The sequence below is a fragment of the Dermacentor albipictus genome, chromosome 8, assembly GCF_038994185.2.
Source record: "Dermacentor albipictus isolate Rhodes 1998 colony chromosome 8, USDA_Dalb.pri_finalv2, whole genome shotgun sequence".
In the NCBI taxonomy this organism is placed as follows: Eukaryota; Metazoa; Arthropoda; class Arachnida; order Ixodida; family Ixodidae; genus Dermacentor; species Dermacentor albipictus.
Window position 1 is genome coordinate 112,036,234 of NC_091828.1, and position 27,070 is coordinate 112,063,303.

At 45.6% G+C, this 27,070-nt stretch overlaps 1 protein-coding gene across 1 annotated transcript; it reads left to right on the forward strand.

Annotated features, from left to right (window-relative positions):
- The first annotated feature begins 4,524 nt into the window (after positions 1-4,524).
- Positions 4,525-26,213, forward strand: LOC135917145 (uncharacterized). Its single transcript, XM_065450639.2, has 7 exons — positions 4,525-4,662; positions 13,510-13,713; positions 18,245-18,315; positions 19,333-19,428; positions 22,347-22,394; positions 24,194-24,238; positions 25,945-26,213. The coding sequence occupies exons 2-7, from the start codon at positions 13,515-13,517 to the stop codon at positions 26,017-26,019; spliced, it is 534 nt and encodes a 177-aa protein (XP_065306711.2). The 5' UTR covers positions 4,525-4,662; positions 13,510-13,514; the 3' UTR covers positions 26,020-26,213.
- The last annotated feature ends 857 nt before the right edge of the window (positions 26,214-27,070 follow it).

The window sequence follows — 27,070 nt, forward strand, 5'->3', positions numbered from 1 at the left end:
CTAACTTTCATTTTTGATGCATTTATGACGAGCTTGTTTTCAGTGCAGCTCTGGAGAGTAGCGCAATCACTAAAATTTTTTACCGCTCTGAAAGTTTCACGTCATCAGCTCATAACAAAATTGAAGAGTTCTGAATGAATGTCGAAACGTAGTTAACAAACGACGAGAAATTTTTGAAGATAATAAAATAAATATCATTATTATTATTATTATTATTATTATTATTATTATTATTATTATTATTATTATTATTATTATTATTATTATTATTATTATTATTATTATTATTATTATTATTATTATTATTATTATTATTATTATTTGCCTTTATATATCTATCACCGAGCCGTGCAGCAGGATTGACATGCTCTTAATTTTTTTTCATTCTATTCGTTGCGTCTGTGGAAAGATACTTGAGTTACACATGTGAAAACTTATTGCTAAGAGGAGATTCGCATCACAAGTACGTGGGCAAGATCAAAGAATAGACAAGACAGAGAGCCCTACTTGTCCTTGTGCTTTCGTAACTATCCTCTCAGTACAGTCGTATATCACAAAGCTCAAATTGTCTCGGTGGTAAGCCAGGGACATTCCGCGACACGGGCAATTCGCGTGAGATTGTTGTCAGACGAACCACCAACGAAACCTCGGAGATATTGTCACACCACTTGTGAAAAGCTCACTCTTGATGCTATGCTTCTAATCCTGGGCACAGTAAACTTGGTGGACAACGTGAATGCCTACCAACTGCTGCGCCACCTACGGACCACGAAAGTTGTCATAAAGAACACAATTTCTTCAACACAACAAATTGAAACATTGGCACGGTCTATTAGAACAGGCAAGTAGGCAGTAAATTTTCAACAGCAGCTGGTGTTTTAAAGGGAGGCTTTTGGACCGAGGATTCTCGGACGAAGGACAAAGTTTAATCAGCAAATCCTTGTATTACTGATAATTTACGTGCTGGCTGAACCACCATGCGTGACGCTCCCGCAGACATCATGGCCGTCAGTTTCGTTTAGCAATTCGTGTGCGAAACTCCGTGTCCAGGCAGAGATCAACAATGATTTCTGTTTCAATGTCTCTGTTTCGGTGTCTCTGAGCGCCAACTGAGCGTCTCTGAGAGACCTAAAGCAAACAGACCGTCGCAGTTTCTCCCGGAAGGCGACATGTCGATTGTTATAGCCAATAAGTAGTCAGCTATACGAAGTAAGGGGAGTAGTTTTATTGGCCGTAATAGCTTGTAAACTTTCTCTTGCTAACTAAATTGGCAAGCACGGTGTCACGCGCACACAAGCAACCATGAGTACATCTCACTTGATGACCGCGCACACTCGCTGTCAAAACGCTGGGGTGAGAAAGCGAGGCAGCAGCAGCGAGCGAATTCGCCCTTCGTGCTGCATCTCGCTTCAACGCGAACTAAGCGGCGAGACCACAGCGCACACGAAGCTATCAGCACTCGGCGAACGCTGTCCCCTTCGCAGTGAGCACGTGCTGGTGGGCGAGTTGGTTATGCATGATTACAACGAAGGCGCCAAATAAAACAACGGACGTAGGACGGAGACACGAGACAACCACGTAGGCGCTATGCATGATTACAGCGAAGGCGCCAAATAAAACAACGGACGTAGGAAGGAGACACGAGTAACCACGTAGGCGCTATGCATGATTACAACGAAGGCGCCAAATAAAACAACGGGCGTAGGAAGGAGACACGAGACAACCACGTAGGCGCAATGCATGATTACAACGAAGGCGCCAAATAAAACAACGGATGTAGGAAGGGGACACGAAACAACCACGTAGGCGCATGCATGATTACAACGAAGGCGCCAAATAAAACAACGGACGTAGGAAGGAGACAAGAGACAACCACGTAGGCGCTATGCATGATTACAACGAAGGCGCCAAATAAAACAACGGACGTAGGAAGGAGACACGAGACAACCACGTCGGCGCCTACGTGGTTGTCTCGTGTCACCTGTCACCTTCCTACGTCCGTTGTTTTATTTGGCGCCTTCGTTGTAACCCCTTCGCAGATCGCTTTCAAGGCCCGCGCGGCCGCCGTCGCAGTACAACGCCCTCTCCCTTCCCTTTCCCCGGTGCATTGCGCGCGACGCAAGACGGCGCGCATCCTCCCCGCTTTCCTCCCTTGCGCGCGCGAGATTGAGCCACCATTGTCGGCTCACGCTCTCGCGCTGTCACTCACACATACAGCATACGGCGCGCGGGGACGATGTTATCTAGTAAGGCCAAGTGCTGGGCGTGTCGGTACATATTGAACAAGGATTTAAACCTACAAGCTAGACGCATACACACAGAAATAAGTGCACAGGACTATATAGGACGAGGTAGGACCATCGATTGACTTTGTTATTTGCAGAAACGTGCGCGGTACGCACCAGGAGCATGCGCCAGCGCAAGACCACGTACAACCACACTTTCTTTCCTCGTCAGTATTGCTGTCATATTTCACGACGTCATCGCCCTTGGGCTTTATGCGGAACTTCATGGCGACGTCGACAGCGACGACGACAGCAGAAATGCGCCTGGAGTGTCCGTATAATTGATGTCGGAATAAAACTAACAGTTTGGCGAAACATTGCTAGTGAAACAAGGTTTAACGGTGCGCTCGAACTCTTCGGACGATGCTCTAAATATAGGTGAACGCGACATTCGTGGGTTCACCAAAGTTTCTGACACTTTGTGAGCTTTAACACGCCGTGTAGAGGCTTGTAATCTCATCGCACAGGCGCCATAATGTTCCCCGTAGAGACCGCTGCCGGTGAAACTACATCACCGTGTACTTAGATTTAGGTGCACATTAATGAACCCCAGGTGGTCTAAATTTCCGGAGTCCTCCACTACGGCGTGCCTCATAATCAGAAAGTGGTTTTGGCACGTAAAACCCCATAATTTAATTTTAAATTACATCACTTTCGAATTGCGAACTCCAACGTGGTGCTGCGCTTTTTACCCGTCGGAGAAGATGTAGTATAAAAAGCATACGCTTTGAATTAGGCCATTAATCATCGAATGTGACGCAGTGAGGATCATTTACTTCATTCAGAGTAAAGAAGTGAAGCAGTTCTCATGTATTGCATATCAACACAATCGTTGTCATTGCGTGCACATCAGCGTGGCATCTTCATCACGAACAAATTGCATCTTTATTGCGTTGCGTAGTATCCACTACCTTGAGGCGTCGCGTCTACTTTTCGGGAGGCGACTCGTTTTTGCCAGTCATGCCGAGCTGTGGCAAAGAAGGAGCAGCAAACAGTAAGCCTCCGGTCAGTTGAACCCCCCGCATGCTCAACGTGCCTTCACTCATTTCCACTATACTCGGTACTGCTACAAATGACCAATTTACCATGCTTGACGGGACTATCAACATTCCGTGTATCGGCAGCAATATATAAATAACACAATTTTCTTTGACTATATTCCATGCAGGCAATAATGAAAGTGTGCGTGTGATTTAATTCTTTGGGCAAGACGGAGCAATATTGACTACACAGTGTGTATACAATTAATTTCTCTCTAATTACGACGACTCGTAAAAATAAATCCAAGAAGAATCATTCTATCATCTTGTCTTTTAGGCAGTGTATACTGTCAAGTGCCTTGAAATGAGTTTGCATAATTTGACACATTTGACGTCATATATCGCATACCCTCTGCAGATTTACCCTTCACAAGCACCAATGTCAAACATGCTAGGCGTCAACCAATTATCCCCGTGCGCGGGACCAATAACTTTCTTTCGTTTTCTGCATTATGCGTTGCTAACTGCAGCTGGCGACGCAGTACGGGGAGGAAGGAGACATCAGCCGGCTGGTGTCCACCTACGAGTAGCACATCTACCCGGTAGTCAACCCTGACGGCTACGGGTACTCGCACACTACGGTGAGTTACTACAAGAGCCGCGCGTGATGGCACAGTAGTGTCGCGTTGCGTTCAACCCTTAACGTAAGACACTCTACGTCGACAGTTACATTTACATAATCAGAATTTTTGTGATCTCAGGATCGCGCGCTTCGGCATTTGTTATCTGTATCTAGATCTCACTGCTGTGGGTTGCAAGTCTTCCTTGTGTTGCGCGTCATAGCTGCGTCTGGGCTTGGTGTTACCGAATTTCTTAAAGCTATCCTCCAAAGACGTCCAAAAGACATTTCAAAGGAAAAGAAAAGGAACTTTTATCATTTATGGTTTTCTTTATACGATGCGCGTTCGTCGCAAGGCTATAGGGCTAGCATCTGCATGTGCTTTTTGTCGGTAAAAAAAGAAAAAAATATTCTTAGCTCTCCTGAAAGCTTCCTTTTCTTAAAAAACAAATAAGAAGGGACATAACAAAGATATTGAGCCAACAAGTGTTCTCAAAAACGCCTTGCTTCTTAAACGTGGAAATGGGCGCGTTGAACAAAGACTTCTCGGCACTCTTCAACCACATATAAGATTTTTTTCCTTGCGTTTGTTATGACTTAAAAACGTTGCGAGATGCTATTTGACGATCAACTGGTAGAACAAAAAAAGAAGAGAGAGTAGCTATTCAAGTACAGCTTTGCAAGAGAAACTTGGTTTTCTAACAAAAATGAGGCCGCCATATTGTAGCGGTCGTCTACAACTCCCCGTTCAACTTTGGGAAGCTTCCTTGAGGAAAAGGTAATTCGTTGTTATAGAGAATGAAATTCGCGTATTGCCGCCTTGTCCCGCAGCAGCGATCTGTCCATTGTATCCATATATCGCTGATTTCAAAAATAAACTGAGGGACAAATACAGAGATAAATTATACTTGTACAGGATCGTCCTATGCACTCGTAACGTCTTTCCAATCAAGTGGAATGTACATTTCCAGAATTGTCCCTCTTACTGAGTAAAACTTGCCTGGAAAGAGAATGAGAGCGTAGCGGTGAAATTCGAGGCGTTCCTGTGAAATGTCTTGGCCCCGATGCATCAGAAAACATAATGACGTCTCATCGAATTATTCGTAGACAGCAAACCTTTGGCGTTCTGTATATGAAAGCGAATCTTTCTTTGCGAAACCCTGCCAGAACTCGGCTGTGCTGCCGACTATATATATATATATATATATATATATATATATATATATATATATATATATATATATATATATATATATATATATATGCAAAGCTTACATAAAAGTACCTTCAGCCCCGTTTAGCGTAAAAAAATGACTTCCGACATGAAACCTGCACATATAACGTCAGTTCACAGACATGTTTAAAGCACACTAATTAGTTATAGAAATGGTGAATTGAATTTCATGAAAATTTACTTAGTTATTGTATCCTTTATTTGATTTGGTCACTCACTATGTGCCACTAGATTGTTTGGCCAATCCTTCCGAATGGGTATGTCCAACTAGGTACGAATCCTACCATAAAACATTAAGACATCACCTGCGGTCACAGACGCCTCTAAAGCAAGCCGATCTGTTGAAAGAAAGGGTTAATGATATTTCCCGAAGCCGCTCAGTATGGGACCAAGGGGATGTGCCCGTTGTTGGCCTATGCTCCAGAATGGATATGTCCCGTTGCGGCATAAGAGGTACGTACAGAAACCCTAAATGTTGCTAGATAGGTGTCCTACTTTTCAGTGCATACACCTGCCGTCACCGGATTGTATACATCACCGTTAGCTGTACAACATTGAATTATCGGCTTCATTTAAGCTTCACTTCGTGTAGATTCCATGAAGTGCGTTGGATCTGTATGAGTCTTTTAGCTGTTGTTTTTTTATGTCAATATATTCTATATACTCTTCAGTCTTGTAGGTTGCTCATGCGCGATTTCGTCTTTGCGTATCTATTTGGTTTTGATGATCTCTCAGGTTTGTTGTGAGAGGTTGCAGAAGTGAAGAAGAACTTTCTCTTAAATACATTTTTTTATTTTTTCGTTCTTAAAGTGAGTATCTGTGAAGTGTTTGTGAAATGCTTGCGAAAAACCTCTTTCGTACAACCTCTACGTCAGCATATAAGAAAATGAGACTCATATTTCTGTAATATTTTTAGTTTCAAGTGACTGGCCCACGTTTGGATGCGAGCTGCTAAACAGTTGAAATGTCTCAGTTCACCTGTAACCAGCATTCATTCGCCTAAAATGTTACCTTATTTAAAGCCTGCAACACGCTGTACTTGTTGCCAACATTTTCACTCCATAATAAATAAACAAATATTTGAAAGTCACTTAAGTACTCTTACGTTATTTGAGTGCGAAAGCACTATGACTTCTCGATTCGTTACGTCCATGACACGTGACGTCATACATTGTCACGTGTCCTTCAAAACTCTACCTTAGTCCACCTTAATCCATGTTCTTATTTGTACCATCCTTCATCCATCTTAATTCACCTTGCTCTCATTTGTACCAACCTTAATCCACCTTAATTCACCTTGGTCTCATTTGTACCATCCTTCATCCACCTTAATTCACCTTGGTCTCATTTGGACCATCCTTCATACACCTTAATTCACCTTGCTCTCATTTGTACCAACCTTAATCCACCTTAATTCACCTTTGTCCCATTTGTACCATCCTTCATCCACCTTAATTCCCCTTGCTCTCATTTGTACCAACCTTTATCCACTTTATACCACCTTTCTCTAATTTGTACCAACCTTAATCCACCTTAATCCACATTGCTCTCATTTGTATCAACCTTAATCCACCTTAATTCCCCTTGCTCTCATTTGTACCGACCTTAATCCACTTTAATCCACCTTTCTCTAATTTGTACCAACCTTAATCCACCTTAATTCACCTTGCTCTCATTTGTACCAACCTTAATCCACCTTAATTCACCTTGGTCTCATATGTACCAACCTTAATCCGCTTTAATCCACCTTTCTCTAATTTGTACCAACCTTAATCCACCTTAATTCACCTTGCTCTAATTTGTACCAACCTTAATCCGCCTTAATTCACCTTGCCCTTATTTGTACCAACCTTAAACCGCCTTAATCCACCTTGCTCCCATTTGTACCATCCTTCATCCACCTTAATTCACCTTGCTCTCATTTGTACCAATCTTAATCCACTTTAATCCACCTTTCTCTCATTTGTACCATCCCTCATCCACCTCAATCAACTTTAACGTCGCACCCATCTTGCTGCGACGTTAGAGACGTGTGCAGTCACGCACGCGATAGACCCATCTTTAGTCACCAATAACGTGGAGCCACCATGGCATCGGAGAAGCGTGCTCGTCTCCCACACCGGAGGTCCGGGTTCGGTACCTACCGAAACCCAAATGTACCAAATTTTCTTTCCAAGGCCATTATTGTCTGTGTTTGCATTAACTTTCATGAGAAATTTGACGTCAATCCGAGCATTGTTTTGACGTGTTCTCACTCTTTGCGCCGTGGTCCATCGCGCGATTACGCCGAATTTTCTCCCTCGTGGGACATATAATGATTTCGCATTATTAAATAAATAAATAAATAAATAAATAAATAGGTAATTAAGTAAATCAGTATGTGTAGCTATTTGCTGTAGTCAGACGGCCCGACCTTGTACCTGCCGCCGTACCACATTATCATCGATTCCTCTCCTTTATGTTAAACTGCAAATTTGAGCCGTACGTTGTATACCGACAAGTTACTTTGTACTTTCTTTATTACCCCCCTTACTCAATGCCCTGTAAAGGGGCCTGTAAGGTATGTTCAATAAATAAAAATAAATAAATATGTGTGAGCCGAGCAGCTTACGTACGCGGAATCATTGCTTCGGGAAACTCTCGCTTTTGTCCGCTTTGCGCATGCGTCTTACGTACCGAAAGCGATCAAGCACTCCACAGATGTTGCCTCGAATATGCTTGAAGAGACAGCGACAAAAATAATTTCAGCTGTATTGCTGAATTGCGCTTGCAATATATCAGAAAGTTTCTCTTACCTTGAGAAGAGCCTTTGTAAGCAGGAAAAGACGCAAAACCTAAATTTAAACTCGTGGCGACACCACCTTGGAGTTCCGGCACGTGTTTGCGATGACGTCATGGATTTTTATCGCGTCTGCTTGCACCGAGTTCATTTTAACGCGACAGCGTTAAGGGCCCCGTGTCGAAGAAAATCCGATGTCAACTTCGGCGTCGGCGAAGTTTTGCGCGAGCGCAAATTTCCGCTCATTTTGGGGCATATATATATGCCAGGCCTTGCTATATGACGTGCGGTATGTGCGGGTCATATTCCCACATCATTCTAACACTTCAGGCTGCTCACACCTTGTCTCATATTCTTGGCAAAATTATTCCTCGGAACTTTGCGAATGGCAGCCCGCAAACTTATGTCATGAAATAAAACAGCGACAGCGCATGTCTTTTATGTTATATCCTCTGAGATTTCAATATTAAAGTGCGAAACAATACCAGAAACCTGGAAATGATGTTGTTTTTTTTCGCATGGCTGTGCGCAACCCCCGGGATCGGTCCACACAAGAGGCCGCGTTTCTGTCAGAAAGCTCGCCTTCGTGCATAGCGTTCGCCACCAGCGTTTCCCCGTAAACGTTATGGATGCATAGGCTGCAGTTGCCGGGAAGCGCTAGATGTAGCCAGCGGAATGCCATCGCGTTCCACTCTTAAAGGCGAAGCTTAAGCGTCGTTCATGTTTTTTTCGATCAGTAAACATGGACTACTCTGTTCTAAAAAAGTCATAAATCTAACTCACTGAGCTCCGAGAACTCTCACCTAGTCACAACAGCCCAAATATGATAACTACTTCTGAATTTCGTGACGTCGTCATACGTGCGTACAGCTCTTTCATTTCGTAACTAAATTTGTTTCTAAAAGTGCAATTTCGATCTTCATTTTCTCTTCTGATGAACAACCTATACCGCTAATTTGACGAGAAAAAAAAACGTTTTGAAATAATAAGAATACGTATGTTTCTCTTTGAATGCCCCTTTAAGGGAAGTTCGCTGAACGTGTCCTTTTATAGTCAAAGCGCGATCATGTACGATGCATGCGCAGGTGAAGGCAGGAGGAGGCCTGCTTTTGTGAAGAAAACATCGGGAAAAGAAAACCTACACATCATCCAATGACTCATTCAGAGTCATTGGATGATGTGTAGGTTTTCTTTTCCCGATGTTTTCTTCACAAAAGCAGGCCTCCTTCTACCTTCACCTGCGCATGCGTCGTACATGAATGAGTCATTGGATGATGTGTAGGTGTGCGTGAACATGTCTGGTAGACGCAATTTTAGCAACATCTCTTAGAAACACAGTGATGGAGAGCAAGACGTGGGCAGTGTGAAATGCGGACTGTAGCTTTGCTTTAATGCGTAAGCATACGTGGCAAGAACCCCAACAAAAATCTGCCGTGTACCTGCCTTGTATCTGCAACATAAATGCGCACTTGGAAACCTGCGGAATGTGCTTTTGACCACGAACTCAGCATCATCGACGATGCCAGACCAACGCTAGTTAAAACATGTAATTGTTATAATGATGTAATGGTGAATGATTGGTAATGTTAGAAAAAAAGAAATAAAAACTGGTTCTGTCATTGCCGCCGCAGCAAGATTGTAAGAAAAAAAAGAAAAGCAAGAAGTTAACCCATGTTATCGTTACAATAGTGTGTAATAGTAGATGATTGGCAGATGGGTGGACATGCATAAGCTAGCTAAATAAGCAAGCAAAAGCCAAGTAGCAGCCGAGCCAAAGAATGCTTACGCATTAGTATACAGACCAGTCTCAGAATATTTGTAGTATTTTTTTTTATAATGCGCTGTTTGGCTGTACGTTTGTCTCAGGTTCGGTGAAGTGTGTGCCGTGTTTTACCACGTAGAACAAGCGAAGATAAACGTTTGCAAGACATTCTAGGCCGCACACCATGGGTCTAGCGGAGGTCTCTTAGGCGCATTGCACAATACACTATATTACTGAACACACAAAATTGTGTAATATGTAATAGCTCATCAATTAGAGCATGCGCTAAATGATTCTACAGTCTTCTAGAGCAGTGTCCTTTTTTGCTTACAATGTTTTAAGAAAGTTAGGTTAGACACACAAGATGTTTTTTTTTTTTTTTAGACGCGTGGATCCCAGAAGAGCACCAGTCTCACGCTCTCGGATAAGCCGGAAAATAAACGAGTAGATGCAAGAGTGTGAGTTTTAGTAGCCCGTAAATGGGAATGTCATACCACATTAATGAGTGTGCAGCTCAACTTTATTACTGTAATAACAATTTCTTTATCTCCCCGAAATTGGGTCCCTCTCTTACCTTCTTCTCTTACCTTGAGAAGAGCCTCTGAGAAAGCTTCTCTTATCTTGAGAAGAGTCTTGGCAAGTAGGAAAAGGCACAAAAACTAAATTTAAGCTGGTGGCGACACCACCTCGGTATGAACGACGGCTGCTGAAGTTACTGAAGAGCTTACCAGAAGTTCGGCGACGGGCTCGGATCGGCATCCTGATGGGCTGCAGGGACGTGTGGATCAACGGCGACGTCAAGACGCGGTGGGCGGTGGCGACAAAAGCGCGTCACATGTCACGCGATACCGCACGCTAAGAATATCGGCCCACCGTTCCGCCTGGACCATGGACCTTGCGGCCGGAAGTACTGACGGGACGTTTGAAGCACATCGAGGAGGGCTGGGTCTAGGACGCGACTTGGCGTTCGCGGACGTCACCGGGGCGGCAACGCGAGCGTGCTGGTGGACTGGCGGTTAAGCCTCTGCAACCTGCTCGCGCATGGCCTGCTGCATCATGATCATCATCATCAGCAGCAGCAGCAGCAGCAGCAGCAGCAGCATCCTGGTTACGCCCACTGCAGGGCAAAGGCCTCTCCCATACTTCTCCAACAACCCCGGTCACGTACTAATTGTGGCCATGCCGTCCCTGCGAACTTCTTAATCTCATCCGCCCAGCTAACTTTCTGCCGCCCCCTGCTACGCTTCCCTTCCCTTGGAATCCAGTCCGTAACCCTTAATGACCATCGGTCATCTTCCCTCCTCATTACATGTCCTGCCCATGCCCATTTCTTTTTCTTGATTTCAACTAAGGTGTCATTAACTCGCGTTTGTTCCCTCACCCAATCTGCTCTTTTCTTATCCCTTAACGTTACACCTATCATCTGGTTACACCTGCTGCGTGGTCGTGGACTAAAGTTGGACAGGCTCCTGGGTGTGAGGGAGAGCTGGCGGGCCACCTCTTCACGAGTGAAGGCTTTGATTTGAGGTAGCAGAGACCCGCCATCAGCCTGGCCGGGAGCAGTCGCCAAGCTGAATAGTGAGGACACGTGAGGAACAGTTTGGCGGGCGAGCACTCGTTGCGGGGTGTGATTCGACCAAGCTATGCTAGTAGGTGTTTTCGGCTGCGACGGTGGCAGGATTCTTAGCCTAGGAGCGCTTCGAAAGCGCCGACGTCAATGCCCTTGAGTGTTTGCTTAATCTTATTTTCCTCAACCATCGTTCGGCTCACTCGGTTTCAGAGATATATGTCGTCCTCGATATAACTAGTGAAATTCAAACCCGGCTGTTGCGCTCGATGGCGGAGGCGTTGTTCGGCGCGAACCTTTCGCACGGCCGGACGGCCAAGTACCTCCGCGAAGGCAGCCTTAAAGTACTTCCACGTCGCAATGGTTGCCTTGCGGTTTCGGAACCAGAGGTAGGCGTCATCTGTGAGATAAAAAATTGACGTTGTTGAGGTTTGTCCGTTTGATCCATTTGTTGTGGTTGCCCACGCGTTCGTACGACGAAAACTAGTCGTTGACGTCAGTGTCAGCGGTGCCACTGAACACAGCTGGGTTTCGGTGGCGAGCGGCACCGCCCGTGTCTGGTCAACTTCATGAACTGGGTCGCTCACCGGCATCGTCTTTCATGGTGTTGGCGGTAGTGGCCGGAAAAGTGCGGCTCCGGAGATCCAGGGCAGCTCCGGCAAATGCTACGTAGTTTATTGACGATTAGCGGGAAGGCCACTCACGTCGGTCCAGCGCAGAGAGTAGCCGAGCAGTTCCAGCCAAGCGCCAACACGAGGAAGGCAGTAACACCACTGATGATGAGGATGGTTGTAATGATGGTCTCAACACCGATCCAGTTGTCTTTGTCTTTCTCACTCCAGGCGCCATGCGGCCGCAGCGATGCTTGGGCTGACTTCGTCTTACAGAAGGTTAATTAAATTATGTGGACATTTCAAGTGAAATTCCATCGTCGTCGTCGTCGTCGCCGTGATGTTTCGTTTAAGGTCCGAGTGTGACAACATTGAAGCCGCGCGCCGTATGCTACTGATGCGCGCGAAAGCTTGCGAGGTTGAGCCGAACATGGTAGCTTGATTGATGCGGCGGTGACTTCTCGCGCTTGCGAGGGACGGAGGCCTGGAGTGTGCGCGCCGCCTTCTCCCGCACGCAAAAGGGAGGGGGTCGAGCGGGAACATTCGTGCGTTAGGACGGGGGAGGGGTAGGTTTATACCCCTCTCCTCTTCTACTCCGGCTGCGGCGGCTGAGCACGGCTGCCAGCGCCCTATTAACGCGACAGCGTTAAGGAGCTCGTGTCGCAGAAAACCTGGTGTCGTCGGCGTCGGCGTCCGCGGCGTTGGCCGTGAGCGATAAATCCCAGAAGGCACTTCATAAATAAAAAAACATCTTGCAAGATCGGCTGGTGGGAATCGAAGCAGGGTCTCCGGAGTGTGAGACGGAGACGCTACCACTCAGCCACTAGTTGGTTCCTTCAAAGCGGGACAAAATCGCCTCTAGTGAATGCGGTGTTGCCTCAGAAACATGCAGTAGAAAGTTGTACTGCGGTGTATATCGGTAATTATGACCATGTAACTTACAGAAGTCGCAGTTTCACGAGTAGCGAAGTACGTTTCTGCTAAATTTCTTCTGCGCACACGCAGAGCCATCTTGTGGCAAAAACAGAAGACCCCCTCGTCGCAATGTACGGCGCTGCCCCGACACGTGGCGCGCCACTCGCCCCATGATCGCTTCCGCCTTCATGGCGCCTCGGGGCCCGGCTATCTGTGCCGAACGCGACGTTTGGCTGGCGTAGCGCGTTTGAGTAGGCGGTGCGAATGGGGTGCGATAATGCTATCGCGTTCCACTCTTGAAGGCGGAGCTTAAGCGTCCTCCAATTTTTTTAGAGGCAATCTGCGATGGGTTCGAAGGCCAGGCGACCCGAGGTAGCTGATGGCTTCGTGTGCGCTTTGCTCTCGCGCACCTAGCTCGCATTGAAGTGAGAGGCAGCCCGAAGGGGAATTCGCTCGCCGCTGCTGCCGCTTTTCATCACGCCGGTGTTCTGGCAGCGAGTGCCCGTGGTCATCAGTTGAGAAGCGTTCGTGTTCACCTATGCGCGCTTGACATCGTGCTCGTTGATTTAATTTGTAAGCGAAAGTTTACAGCAGTTTGTGCAGCTCGTAAACCGACTGCCCTTCGCATAGCTGTGTTTTGCTATCGCAAGCAATGCTTCGCCTTTCGGGTAAAACTGCGCTTTCTTTTTTTGTCTTTTACCTTCCTCCATGCTCGATTTTAACTTTCTTTTCTCCACGTACTCTTTTTTCTGCGCAGACCACATGGCCGCCGATGTCATGAGATTCCCGTCGACCATTCCGTCATGCCTCGTCTTACTCCTGCTTCTGCTCGGAACAGCACTTCCTCGAGGCGAACGCGATTGGTACCGACGTCGCCCCGAACCGAGAATGTCACGCGGAGGGCGACCACCGAGACACCACGGCTCTGGGGTCATTCCAGTTCCCATGGAATGCCCGTGGCGTGAGTGTATTGCCAACGAGATAACCACGTGGCCGAGGAGGGTCTGGCTGACTGTTAAACTACAGTCAGCCTTCACTACACTGCAGGAAAATATTAAGTCGAGCTCGATTGAATGCTTAGGCTTTTGCTGGGACAAATTCATCATTCGTAGCTATAACGCAGCTTTTGTAAGCGAGAAAGTGGCAAATGAAAAATCTGAGTGACGCCATCTGTTGTCTACTACGGTACCCATAATGTGGCGTCAGCGCTGGCTGATTCTCAATGGCGTAGACCGAGGCCACGGGGAGATTACGTCAATTCTTTCGTTTTGGCGACGGACGGTTGAAATTCGGCAGGAACGGGAAATCCGGCGGCAATTTTCTACCCAACAGAATGATATATTGGCGCACAGAAAAGGGTGATAGGCTTCTAGACAAATAAACTGTCGACCTAGCTCGACCTAATATTTTTTTCAGTGTCTCTTTAAGTGAAAGAGGAAGCGAAACGAATGAAGAGAATTGAAGGGCTTAGTTTTTATGGTAACAAATGTACGAATCAAGCTAGCAGAAATGGAAGAACGATAGTTCTTGCTGCCGATGGCAGCCGAACCCACAGCCTTCGCATGACTCGTGCGATGTTCTCCCTACACAGACCAATCTCATCACGTTCAATGGCACTTGCACACCCAACTTGCCGGCGCCATAATTCCAGTATAGTTCTGAGTGCTTTTTCGCCATACTTGGGTTCGAAGCGACCTCGGAAAGAATGCCATTGTGAGCTTTTCTCTCTTTTTTTTACAAACAGGTGGAGAGTGAAGTATTTTTCAACCCCGAGCATACGGCGCAGGATGCCATCCGGAAAGTCTCATCTCGCTGAATTCCGTGCCCTTCTTTCCTCTCTGTTCCTACCTCTCTTTTCCCTCTCTGTCCTCGCTTTCTTAGTTGGTCATTACACGGCTAAGCTGGTGCGTCACGATAGCAGAGAAGACGTGCGCCCTTCTTACCACAGTTGCTCTTCTTCAGCCCTCTTTTAAGCACTAGTGCGCCATCTTTCGCAGGAGCGGTGCCACATTGAAGCTTGCGAAATCCACGGCCTCTGGTATTGCAGGTCTACTAGGTAGTCTGAGCCTTCGCGACCGTCATTTTTATTTATTTATTTATTTATTTATTTATTTATTTATTTATTTATTTATTTATTTATTTATACTGCAGCCCGTTAGGGCTATGGCAGGAGTGGGTGTACATGCGAGGAAAACTGATTATGACATGCAGAAACAAGAACATAGAAATATAAAAATGTGAAGGAACTATACATCTGTCCATCCGCTTCATCGATTATTTCCTTGCAAGTACTGGAAACTAAGCAACTGTGAGTGTTATCCAGTGCTACTCTGGGCCTTGTATGCTAACGATGACGGCGGTCGTGGAACATGCGCCGTGCCTTTTGGAAATTGGAAGAAGTCGTTAATATTGAAGTGACTATTTGTGGCCCGTGTTCACGGCGCTCCAGGGGAGATAGTATCTGTCATTGTGGAGTAGCTTGCGAACAGCTGACCGAGTCAAATGCGCGTTTCGAACTTGCTGTGGCGCAGCCTAAAGTCAAAGTGTCCTTCTGCCTGCGTCGTGACAAAAGACTTCCTTCATCGAAAACGATCACGGTATGCAACGCTGCAGGCAAGAAGCCCCTCCCGTACATCCGGCTTCTTTCTGAGCGGTAGAGTTGGCAACCCTAGTTTTAATTCGTTGTGACCTGTTCGAAACATGTCCGATCTAGCTGGTGGCTAGTCATTTAGTCAGGTGAGTGGCACTAGTCATCTTGTGAGTCCATATCTCTGTAATGGAGCGTTACTCCAAGGGCACAGCTTGTCCCCGATCGCTGTCGTTGTTGCCGAAGCGCTGGCTCTAAGCTGAGGCTTTTTTATGCGAAGCACATTACTAGAGCTCAACCCAGCTCCTCAGGCGCGGCGGTGTCGCCTTCAATACCGTTCCGTTCCGTTCCAAAAACTTTTATTTCCATCAGAGAAGGAGACCCCCTACTCCCTGTCCCTGGCGCGCAGGCCTAGGGACAGGAGTGGGAGTCTCCGCGACTAGATGCAGGCAAAGAGTTGTTGACTCTTCGCGGCCTCTGCCGCCAGATGGATGGCTCTCCTCTGCATGGCGGGGTCCGCGCTTTGCAGAAGGGTGTCCCAGGCTTCTCTACTATTTATTCCTTCCTTGACACCTGGGGAGTCTACGCATTGCCAGATTATATGGTCGAGGGTCCCCCTCTCCCCGCATCTCTTACATTTATCGTCTATATCGTCGTCTTTCAGTACGTGTGACGCCCATACTGGATTTATGTAGTTTCCTGCTTGCAGTCTGCGCCAGGCTCTCGCCTCTCTATTTCCGAGCTCCTTGTCCGGAGGGGGGACAGTTCTACGCTGAAGCTTATAGTTTTCAATTATTTCTGTGTAGGTCTGTAGTCTCTCGTCTAGTTCCTTGCAAGCGGGCGGCTCTGTTCCTGCCCGGAAGTAGAGATCTCGGGCTAGGAAGTGTGCCGCCTCGTTGCCTGGGACCGACGTGTGAGCTGGTGCCCATACGAGGCTGATTTTTCTGTCAATTTTCTTTCCTGTTAGTATTCGTATCGCTTCTGGTGCGATTCTGCCTTTTCCGTAATTGTGGATGGCTGTTTTGCTGTCGCTTATTATGTAGCTCGCCTTGGTCCCGACACAGGCAAGCGCGATTGCTACTTCTTCCGCTGCTTCCGGATTGCGGCTGCGTATTGTTGCTGCTGAGACTGCTTCGCCTTGGCCATCAACCACTGAGGCTACTGCCGCACCCAGTTTGCCGCTGGCCGCATCCGTGTACGCCACTATCTCCCTATCTATTTCGCTGAAGCGTCTGACCAGTGCTTCGGCTCTCTTTTCTCTCCTTTCTTTGTTGAAGGTGGGGTGCATGTTTTTGGGAAGTGGGTCTATCCTTAGCTGTTCTCTGCTTTCTCTTGGTATGCCACGTTTCTTTTGCATGCCTCTGTCTGTCTGCAGCCCCACCATGTTCAGGATAGCTCTGCCTGTATATGTTTGGCTGAGTCTTTCCTGTTGGGCGGTTTTAACTGCTTCGGCTGTTTCTTGCCAAGTATTGTGAATTCCCATTGTTAGGAGTCTCTCAGTAGAGGTGCTTATGGGTAGTCCGAGTGCTCGTTTATAGCATCTTCTGATGATCGAGTCTAATTTGTCTCTTTCTGAAGCCCGGATGTTAAGGTATGGTGTGGCGTAGCTAATTCTGATGATGACGTACGCTTGTACTAGCTTAACTAGGCTTCTTTCTCTTAGCCCTCTCCCCTTGAGAGCTATTCTTCTGAATATCCCGGTGACTTGTGCTGCATAACCTTCCAGTTTCCTTATGGTTTCGTCGTTGTATCCATTGCTTTGGATGAAAAGTCCTAATATTCTTATCTTATCTACTTTGGGTACTGGTTTGCCCCCAACCGTGATGTTGAGATCGCTGTCTCTTTTCAGCCTTAATGATTTGGGATTGTACATTAAGAGTTCCGATTTTTCTGGTGAGCAAGTAAGTCCCCTAGTTGCTGCATACTCGATTACTGTGTCCGCGGCTGTTTGCAGTTTGTTTTCTATTTCCGCGTCGTTACCTTTGTGTATCCAAACATTTATATCGTCTGCGTACATGCTGAAGTTTAAATTTTCTATTTTCCTGAGTTTAGCCGGGAGGCCCCTCATAGCCAGATTGAAGAGGAGTGGGGAGAGTACAGATCCTTGCAGGGTACCTCTGTTTCCCAGTTCTATTTCTTCCGATTCCAAATCCTGGTATCTAATCTTTGCCGTCCTGTTTGTCAGGAAGTTCTTTATATAGTTGTAGGTTCTGCATCCTACACCTATTTCTTGCATTTCTGTCAGGATTGCCTCGTGTACCACGTGGCACCGTGACGTCACGACAGAGGAGAAACGGGGCGCCAACTCGCGCCGTCGCTCGCGGCGTCGCCTTCAAGGTTGACCACGTGACACCGTGACGTCACGACAGAGGAGAAACGGGGTTCCAACTCGCGCCGTCGCTCGCGGCGTCGCGGCGGTATATAAGCAGCTGCGCTTGCCTCTGCTAGACACTCACAGGGTGAGATGCCTCCTGGAGACAGAGCTGCTCGTTGGAATGAGAAGCGAAGGTTGCGGCGTGCTACAGAGACTGTTCCTAGGTGGCTTTGCTACGGCGCAGCGACTACGCGCCCCGCATCGGACGCGGTGAGCGTCGAGCAACGCAGCGTTCGGCGCGGCAACGAAATGTGCGCCCGAGCAAGCGCCGCACGCCTGTGCCGACGACACCGGTTTTTCTGCGACACGAGCTCCTTAACGCTGTCGCGTTAAAATAAAAGCTAGTATGCTTCGCATCCTGGGCTTAAGCTTAGCTAAGCTACAGCCATTTTTTGTTGACTCACTGTTCTTGTGTACCTCAAATATCGACGTTTTCAATCTCATCTGTTCAGTTATGTTCTGATGCTTCTGCACCTGTTAAAAACTATAACATGTCGGCCTTCTTTTTCTGTTTTACTTCTTTTTGTGCAGTCACTGAAGCGTTGCGAAAGTGCGCGGTAACCATGAAGGATACGTGGCGATTTCAACACGTCACACGCGAAGTACGTACCACAAGGTCTTTCTCACTCTCAGTAATCATCACCGAGTCGGGTGAAATTGAAGTCCCAACATTTGGTGCACTGGAAAATACCCGAAAACATGCCTCCTCGTGAGCATTACAGTTTCACGTTAAAATTACTAGGACGATATCTCGAAGAAAAGTCCCAAGAAATTCTTGGAGAGGAGTTTGTTAGGCTGTTACCGACTAGACAGTGCCGTATTGCAACGTGGGGCATCAAATTTCGCGTGATAAAGGTCAGTTAGGGACAAAATTACGAATGAACATTTCCAAATTATCAACTCTATGATTGCAAGTTGTTGATGCAGAAATCAAGTGCGCCAGGACACAATGCACGACCTATCGCGGTAAACATTGTGAACCGGCATTATATATTTACGAGAAAGAAGTATTTAAAATCTGCTGCGAACTGAACGGCTATTTCAGTTAATGCTTTCAACAGCGGGTAATTATGCATTACGGAAAACTGTTGCTTTAACAGCAATGCATTTCACTGCACACTTTAGGATCGCAGTTCTTTAAAACAGTCCAAGGCATTTAGTCTTTAGCAAAACGTTTGGATGAAAATTTGGTGCTTCATAATAAACTGGCGATTACGGTGCGTCTTCTAATATACGCCGCTGCTATGAAGCTTGGTCAGTAAATAATATTATTTTAGTGCTAATCTCACTTTTTAACAATAAAACTGAAACAGTATATAGTCGCAGAAAACCAAGATCAATTGTCGATTTTCAGCGTTCTTGTCAAGTAAGCGGGTGTCCCTCATTTCAGATATTTATATTTTGTGTACACTAATTTAACGTTCGAAATGTCAAATTAGGGAACGTCAACTTAGATTTCACCGATTATCGCACGTTAAACAGAAAGTTTAAAACAGCCACTTAATTGACTTTGTACATACAGCACTAAGAATTTAGCAAGAAAGCCACGTATACTGAGACGAAACATTGAATTCTCATATACTTGCTTCTTCGTTCTCACTGTCCTGCCACCTGGCTAGATAAGAACTGACCGTTTTATCAGGGGTCTCCTCATCTGCTTGACCGTAAGAAGCGTTGAAGCGCCGGATAAGATCTACTGCACCGACAGAGAGTCCGTAAGTTAGAGCTGGCGCAGCTTACTTGTATTTTTTTTTTGTTTTAGTTCTCTACATATCTCTACGTAAGGGCATACGCAGCTTACTTGTATTTTTTTTAATTCTCTACATATCTCTACATGAGGGCATATCTGGGGAGAATGGCGCCGCCTAGCCGCATAATAGTAGACGGAGCTAGGCAGAGCGAGTTCCAAAACGTTGCAATAATCTGCTCCCACGTGATCATCCCACGTGATCATGTTCTGCGCCATGATGTCATGAAACACACACCGCCCGCAAAATGAAGCCAGAACTTGCTTGCATAAGAGCTGTCGTAATGAATTAGTCGGGGCGCTTTGAGGCTTTCAAGTACTCTTTCTACGGTCTAAATGTTTAAAGCCCTCTCCCCCCCAAAAAAAAAAATTTACAGAATTAAGAAATGTTAGCTCGCTATGCATGAAGGCGGTATAATAACGAAGCAAGGTTTGAGTACGGGCTAGTTTGTATTCCATGGTATAAATCGTCACTTACAGCGCATACATAGACAGGGGACAAAAAAAGCGACGTAGACATGCGCTAGACACACGCGTAGACATACGTGACGTGACGTAGACGTAGACATACGTGATACGTGACGTAGACATACGTAACACACGCGTAGACACACGTGACGATTTATACCACGGTATAATAACGCAGGAGTAGGCCTTCAACATTGATTTCGCCTTCAAGATTGTGGAGCTCTCGTACGAAGCACAGCACTGATAAAAAAGGAATAGCATTCTGCATTACGACAACAGGTGGCAACCCAATTCAAGTATATGCACGTCATGCAGCATGAAAATTCCGAAATATGCTATTTTGGAGACTCGTATAGATTAGTGGTCGCAAGGGGCTTTCGTTTTCCCTGCGTAAGCAATCCCGCTTGGCTCTCAGAGAAACTCAAGCAGACCTTGGTATCTTGGGCGTGCGGGCTGCTTGCGTCTGCGCGTCCAAAACTTTCTGACAGCAACGGAAAGTCCAAGCACTTCTCAGACGACTTATGTTAGCAGCGAGACGATATTGTTATTCACCCCTAGGATACAAAAAAAAGGTCACCGTTTAACAGGTCACACTCATCACAAGCCGCTTGAATTTCGCCAGAATAACGGACTGTGATTGGCGAAGTTGATCGCGACGTCAACCAAAGTAGTGAAGTGAAGTGAAGTGAAGTGAAGTGAAGTGAAGTGAAGTTTATTTACAACACCGAGTCGGAGGTTCTTGGGCGAAAAGATGTCGCAGACATCTTGAGAGTGCCCAAGGACCCATTAAACAGCAGCAGACAGATTGCAAAAATAATCATCTGAAACGCTGTACACAAATATAGGCATGAAATATAGTACACGCAACGCAACACTTTTAGTGCACAGCATAATTGCATATAATTCAGATGTCACAAAATCCTTATAAGCACTTGTGCAAAGGCAAAAAATAATTTTATACATCAAAATGAGATATATACCAAATAGCACAATAAAGATGTTGTTCGAATGATTCTTACATGTTTAAAAGCATATTTCGCACATGTTTCTTGAATTTATATTCTGGTAGTTCGAATTTGGTACAAGTTAAGAATTTGTTCAGTATTGCTGGTATCTGGTATTGAAGAAGACATTCTCCGTAGCTTGTACGGGAAAAAGGAACTGGTAAGGGTTGATTACGGAGAGTGTATCGGGGGGAGCTATCAAGACAATATAGTCTATATATAGACAATATAGTCACCGAGGTGTCTGATTCGAGTACAGCGACAAATGACCTGCGCTATACCCTGTCCTGTCGCCTTGCCGAACTGTTGGCCTCAGCTAGGACCCAACGTTTCGAAGACGTGACGTCTTCGTTAGAGGAAGTTGTCCTCATCCTGAGTATGACGAATCTTCCTGCATTCCGACAAGGCGACAGGACAACGTTTTGCCTAGAACGTATTTTCTCCTCGCCAGGGGGACTTGGCTTCGACTTAAGAGGAAGCTTTAGCTCGGGCCCAACTCCGACGTGGCCTATTCAAATACATGTAAAAACGCAAAAACGTTTTTCTGATATCACCCCTGGACCGATTTCAATGAAATTTGTTGCAATTGAGAGAGAAAGTTAAATTCTAGTGACTGTTGGGAGCGGAATTTCGATTTAAGGCTTGAATTTTGGTCAAAAGATTTTCAAAAATTCAGAAGTTTGAAAAAAATAGAAGTACAAAGTTTACAAATTCATAGCTCCGCGTCAAAAACAGATATCGCGGTTCTGTAAGCCGCATCCGTTAGATCATTCAAAGCGGACAAATTTGATGTGTCATTTTGCATCTTACGTGAATTTGTTACGTTGTTTACGAGAGTTCTGCAAAAGTTGTAATTATATATTAATAAATTTTTTGAGATTCATGCGTAAGATGTCAAATTTGTCCGCTTTAGATGTGCTATTAGATACAATTCACAGAATTGCGATATCGTTTTTTCTTGCTGAGTTACGGAGTTGTAAGCTTGATAGTTTCGTTTTCTGAAAATTTGCGATTTTTGCCAATTTTTATTAAAAAATTGACAACCTAAATCGAAAATTCGAAACCAACAGTCACTCGAGTTTAAGTTTTCCTTTTAAATGCATCAAACCCCGTCAAATTTGGTACAGTGGTTGCCGAGAAAAACGAATTCTCCTTTTACATGTATTTAGATAGGAGCACCCGAGCTAAAGCTTCCTCTTAAGGAAGGCGAATCATTACCTGAACGCTAGCTTCAGGGCGGGGATTGCCTCTTCCGGCATTTTTAGATAGTGCAAATGAGCGGCGCGGTGGCAATTAAGCTTTTTTAAACCAAAGAGACACTTGGCTATGTGAATAATTCTTCTTGATTCTAAAATATATTGATGGTTGCATGTCTATTTTGCGCCTTCCCCTTTATTACAATTTCGTTTCCTAGGTACATATCTTCAACTCTTGCATAAACGAGACTCTCTCCGGACAGAGCGTAAGTAATCCGCATATTCTACCTATACTACATTCTCGTGTCGGTTCATGCTTGTCCACCTATACTTATGCTCGCCTGCGAAACCTACTCCAACACCTGTGTCAGCTGACTAGATAACTTGGCCATTCATCCATTTCAATGCCAAAGCATTATATATGCCCCATTACGCGAAAATCAGTTGAAGTCGACGTGAGTGAAAGATAACGAGAAAAATCGCAGATGGCGCACAAAATAAAAACACGTCAAAAAAAAAAACTCTCGGATTGATGTCGAATTGCTCAGCGAAGTTTCCTTCAATAAATTAAATCAATGGCTTTGAAAAGAAAATTTCGCATATTATAGTTTGGGCGGGAATGAAATCCGGGCCTTCGAGGTGCGTCGTTGCACACGTCACGCCGCATTCATCTGGCGGTCTAAAGGTGTGGCCACGTGACGTCGCATCGTGACGTCACTTATGCCATTTGTAGAACTCGGAACGTCACAAACGCGCTCATCTTATAAACTCATGACGTGGCGCCACCTCCTCCCTGTTGACGGCGCCATCACGTGGCCAATGACGAACGTGGCCACGTGACGTCGCATCATGACGTCACGTGGCCACGTTCGTCATTGGCCACGTGACGGCGCAGTCAACAGGGAGGAGGTGGCCTCCATGCCTCCATGACTTCTGAGGTTTAGACTGAATCAAACGCTTTCTCGTAATCAATGAAAGCTATTCATAAAGGTTGGTTATATTCCGCACATTTCTCTATCACCTAATGAATACATTGTTGCGCCAAAAAAAGGAAAATAAGGACTTGGAAAGGAAGAGTACGAAATGACAGATCAGCGCTCAATCTGCCGTTTCGTACTCTTCCTTCGCAAGTCTTTATTTTCCTTTTTTGGTGCAACAATGTATTCATTAGATCCCAACCAACTCGCCCAGCAACAAGTTCTACTCTATCACCTGATTGATAGTGTGAATATGGTCTATTGTTGAGTAGCCTTTACGGAATCCTGCCTGGTCCTTTGCTTGACAGAAGTCTAAGGTGTTCCTGATTCTATTTGCGATTACCTTAGTAAATAGTTTGTAGGCAACGGACAGTAAGCTGATCGGTCTATAATTTTTCAAGTCTTTGGCGTCCCCTTTCTTATGGATTAGGATTATGTTAGCGTTCTTCCAAGATTCCGGTACGCTCGAGGTCATAAGACATTGCGTATACAGGGTGGCCAGTCCTTCTAGAAAAATCTGCCCACCATCCTTCAACAAATCTGCTGTTACCTGATCCTCCCCAGCTGCCTTCCCTCTTTGCATAGCTCCGAAGGCTTTCTTTACTTCTTTATCATTATCTTTTCATTATCCGCATATTATCCCGTTCTGCAAACTCTACTAATAACTCTCCCCTGCTATTCCTAGAGCCTATGCCTTATTCCCCCACTGACTTGTCTCCAGCCTGCTTCTTGCCTCCCCTGTCATTGAAGTGGCCCATCAATATATAGTGTATTTTGTTTTGACTTTACCCATTGCCGATTCCACGTCTTCATAGAAGCGTTCGGCTTCCTGGTCATCATGACTGGATCTAGGAGCGTAGACATGTACGACCTTCAATTGCTGCCTCTTATTAAGTTTCACAACAAGACCTGCCACCCTCTCGTTAATGCTATAGAATTCCTGCGTGTTACCAGCTAAATCCTTAATAATCAGGAATCCTACTCATAGTTCTCGTCTCTCCGTTAAGCCCCGATAGCACAGGACAATTACCGGTTCATTACCTATCAAATTCTTGCACTGATGTTTGCTCGATTGTGCATGTTCGCAGAGGGCTCGCCGACAAGAAGCCACACTACTTCTCAATGAAATGGAGGTGAGTTCGTTCATATTGGTAAGGTAGGTAATTTAAGGCGTTAAAATCGAAGTTTTCCTAGAGATCCTCTTGTGGTAAAGTGTTGGTCGGCTGAAGATATCTTGTACGCGTTCCAAAATAGAACGGAGGTGGTCCGTTCCACCCAGCCGCACACGAATGGTCAACTTGAACCGTGACGAACGCCATGACGCCAATTGCGACGTGATATCTGCTGTCAATCATTCCGTGCCGTCTGCTATCGGATGAACGCAATGGAACGGACCGCCTATTTCGTGACGTAAAGAACGGACCGCCTCCGTTCGATTTGGAAACGCGTACAAGATCGCACCCAAAATGCCTTTGTACGATCTACCAAGCGTTGTTTAAATAGGAGCCCTGATGTATACATGCCCGCTCATCTTAATCACTCGCGGATTTGTGTTAAAACTTCGCACAGGGGTGGCATATTGCGGGGGATTTCGTCTAATGCCGAGTTTTCTAGCATTTCAGTCGAATCTCGTTAAATGAAAATTCAAGGGTCCGGGAGAACATGTTCCCGTTAACAGGAGTTTCGTTTACTGAGAAAAAATGTGCAGGTGTACGACACTATGTTTTGCATTGTGTTAACACTGTTAGATATGTCAGCTATCGAGAAGTGACTGCAGCAGCTACATTGTCCCCTGGTTATGGTGGCTAGACACCATAACCTGGTTTTGGCATAGTCGGTGACTTTTGGATTGACTAGGATTTGCATGTTTTTTTTGTTTGTTTCGTGGAGACACCAGTGAAGTATAAAAGCAAAACAATCACTCTGATTGCTCGACTCGGTGGTGGAATCTGTGCGAGGACGTGCTGGTGGAGTCCAATTTATCGAACGTATCATCCACCAATAAATAAAGTAGCGACGTCACCAGTGGTGGCGCCATCTGTCTGAGGACAATAAAATCAATCTGCCAATGTGGGCTGCGATATGTGCTTGTTGCTTGGCCATGACATAACTGCATGGTATAGTAAATAAAATTATAACAGCAAAAACAAAGACTGTTGAAAACGCATACGTACGTCTGTGAAGTCGCGAGGTAAATGTAATAAAGACGTACTGGCATGACATTTCCCGAATTCATTTTTGCGTTAATGTACCCAGCCTTCTAAACCATACAAAAACGAGATCAATCTTCAGACTGCCCTATATAATTATAATATCCATTCCACAAACATGTTTAGGTTTAAGTTTCCGATAGGTGTACTTGTCATGACGTCATGATGCAGAGAGAGGACCCATGGGAGCGGAACATCGTGACGTTTCGGCATTCGCTTCGGCTCGATCGTCTGCAATTCCGCCACCCTTAGCCCGGCCCTATGTAGCAGCATAACATGTGACCTTGCGAACCTAAGTGAATCCCAAAACGTCACCATATCCTACGTCATGACATGAAACAGACACCTCCAGGAAAAACAAAATAAAAATCATGTTTGCAGAAACGTACTATAGCTAATTATTGAAGGCACTCTGTGGATTGCTGGTGCTTCACTTCTTGGCTAGAAGGCCTGGACGTTCATTAACGAAAAAAAAAAGACTAAAGAGCGATGACCTGTGCCTCATATCAAGGACTTTGTGGTTTTAAGGTATACGTCCGAGACTCAATAGCCCCATAACCTGAATGCGAAGCTGTCGGGGTGTACCTGCCGGGGAGGTTCTGCCACATGGCGTTCTTGTCTCGTTTCAGGAATGCCTGCACTACTTTCATTACGATAAATTGAGCCAGCTAAGACACAGGACAGTGGCACATCGCCTCTCATGACCTCGTCGTCCGTTTTCGTTTGCTCCGAAAAAAGAACGAAAAAAAGACAACGTGACATATCAGGAAAGTGCACGCAAATAAACCACATGAGGCTACAGCGCCTCATTGCGCTCAGTCCATGGTTTCGTCGATATTTCCTATCTGTTTCGTTCTACTGATAAAATTAACAATAAAGAACACCCAATAATTTTTCACATGTTCAGTTTATATTTATTATTATTATTATTATTATTATTATTATTATTATTATTATTATTATTATTATTATTATTATTATTATTATTTGCCGTTATATATCTACCACCGAGCCCCGCCATAGGATTGACATGCTCTTAATTTTTTCATTCTTTTCGTTGCATCTATGGAAAGATGCTTGAGTCGCTACGAAAGGCAGATGTGAAAAACTATTGCTAATCCATGAGCGTGATTTTGTGCGCGACAGCGACAAGCGACGGCTTCCAGCGATGGATCGGGCCGTCGCTTGAACAGATCGCTCGGTCATGCCGCGCGATCGCTCGGTTCTGCAAATCTAGAATTCGTCGCTCGTCGCCCGGAAGTGCTATGAGCGACTAGCCAATAGCGCGAAGCCGGAACTGGATGTGCATTACTCAGGCACTTCCGATTGTCGCACGGAACGAGCAAATGATTGAATTTTTATACGTGCAAGAATGAGAACCTACTGCAAAACTTTCAGAAAAATTTTATGCTGCTTTTTACCAGTAAAAGACATCAACTTAAGGTAATAAAACATGCGTCACGCTAGTTTCGGCGCTATTGCTGCTATCATACCGGCAACACTGGGGAGACGTCGCTCGAAGTCGTCGCTCGCATGGGGTAGGACTTGTAGGCGACGAGCGAACGCGACAGCCGTCTCCATCGCGTCGCTTGTCGCTGTCGCGCGCAAGATCACTTGCATGGGGTTTACACTTCAGCGATCCCTCTGCAGACTGTTGGCGTCGGTCTAGTGTGACAGCGGCGCCGAGAGACCGCATACCAAAATAGGTGTCGTGTCGGCCTAGTGTGACAGGGCCCTTAGGAAGGCATTGTCTTC

Coding starts and splice junctions, on each gene's coding strand:
- LOC135917145 (XM_065450639.2), top strand. CDS start 13,515: ATGGCCGCCGATGTCATGAGATTCCCGTCGACCATTCCGTCATGCCTC. Junction 19,429..22,346: donor ACTGCACCGACAGAGAGTCC/GTAAGTTAGAGC, acceptor TTCGTTTCCTAG/GTACATATCTTCAACTCTTG. Junction 22,395..24,193: donor AGACTCTCTCCGGACAGAGC/GTAAGTAATCCG, acceptor GCATGTTCGCAG/AGGGCTCGCCGACAAGAAGC.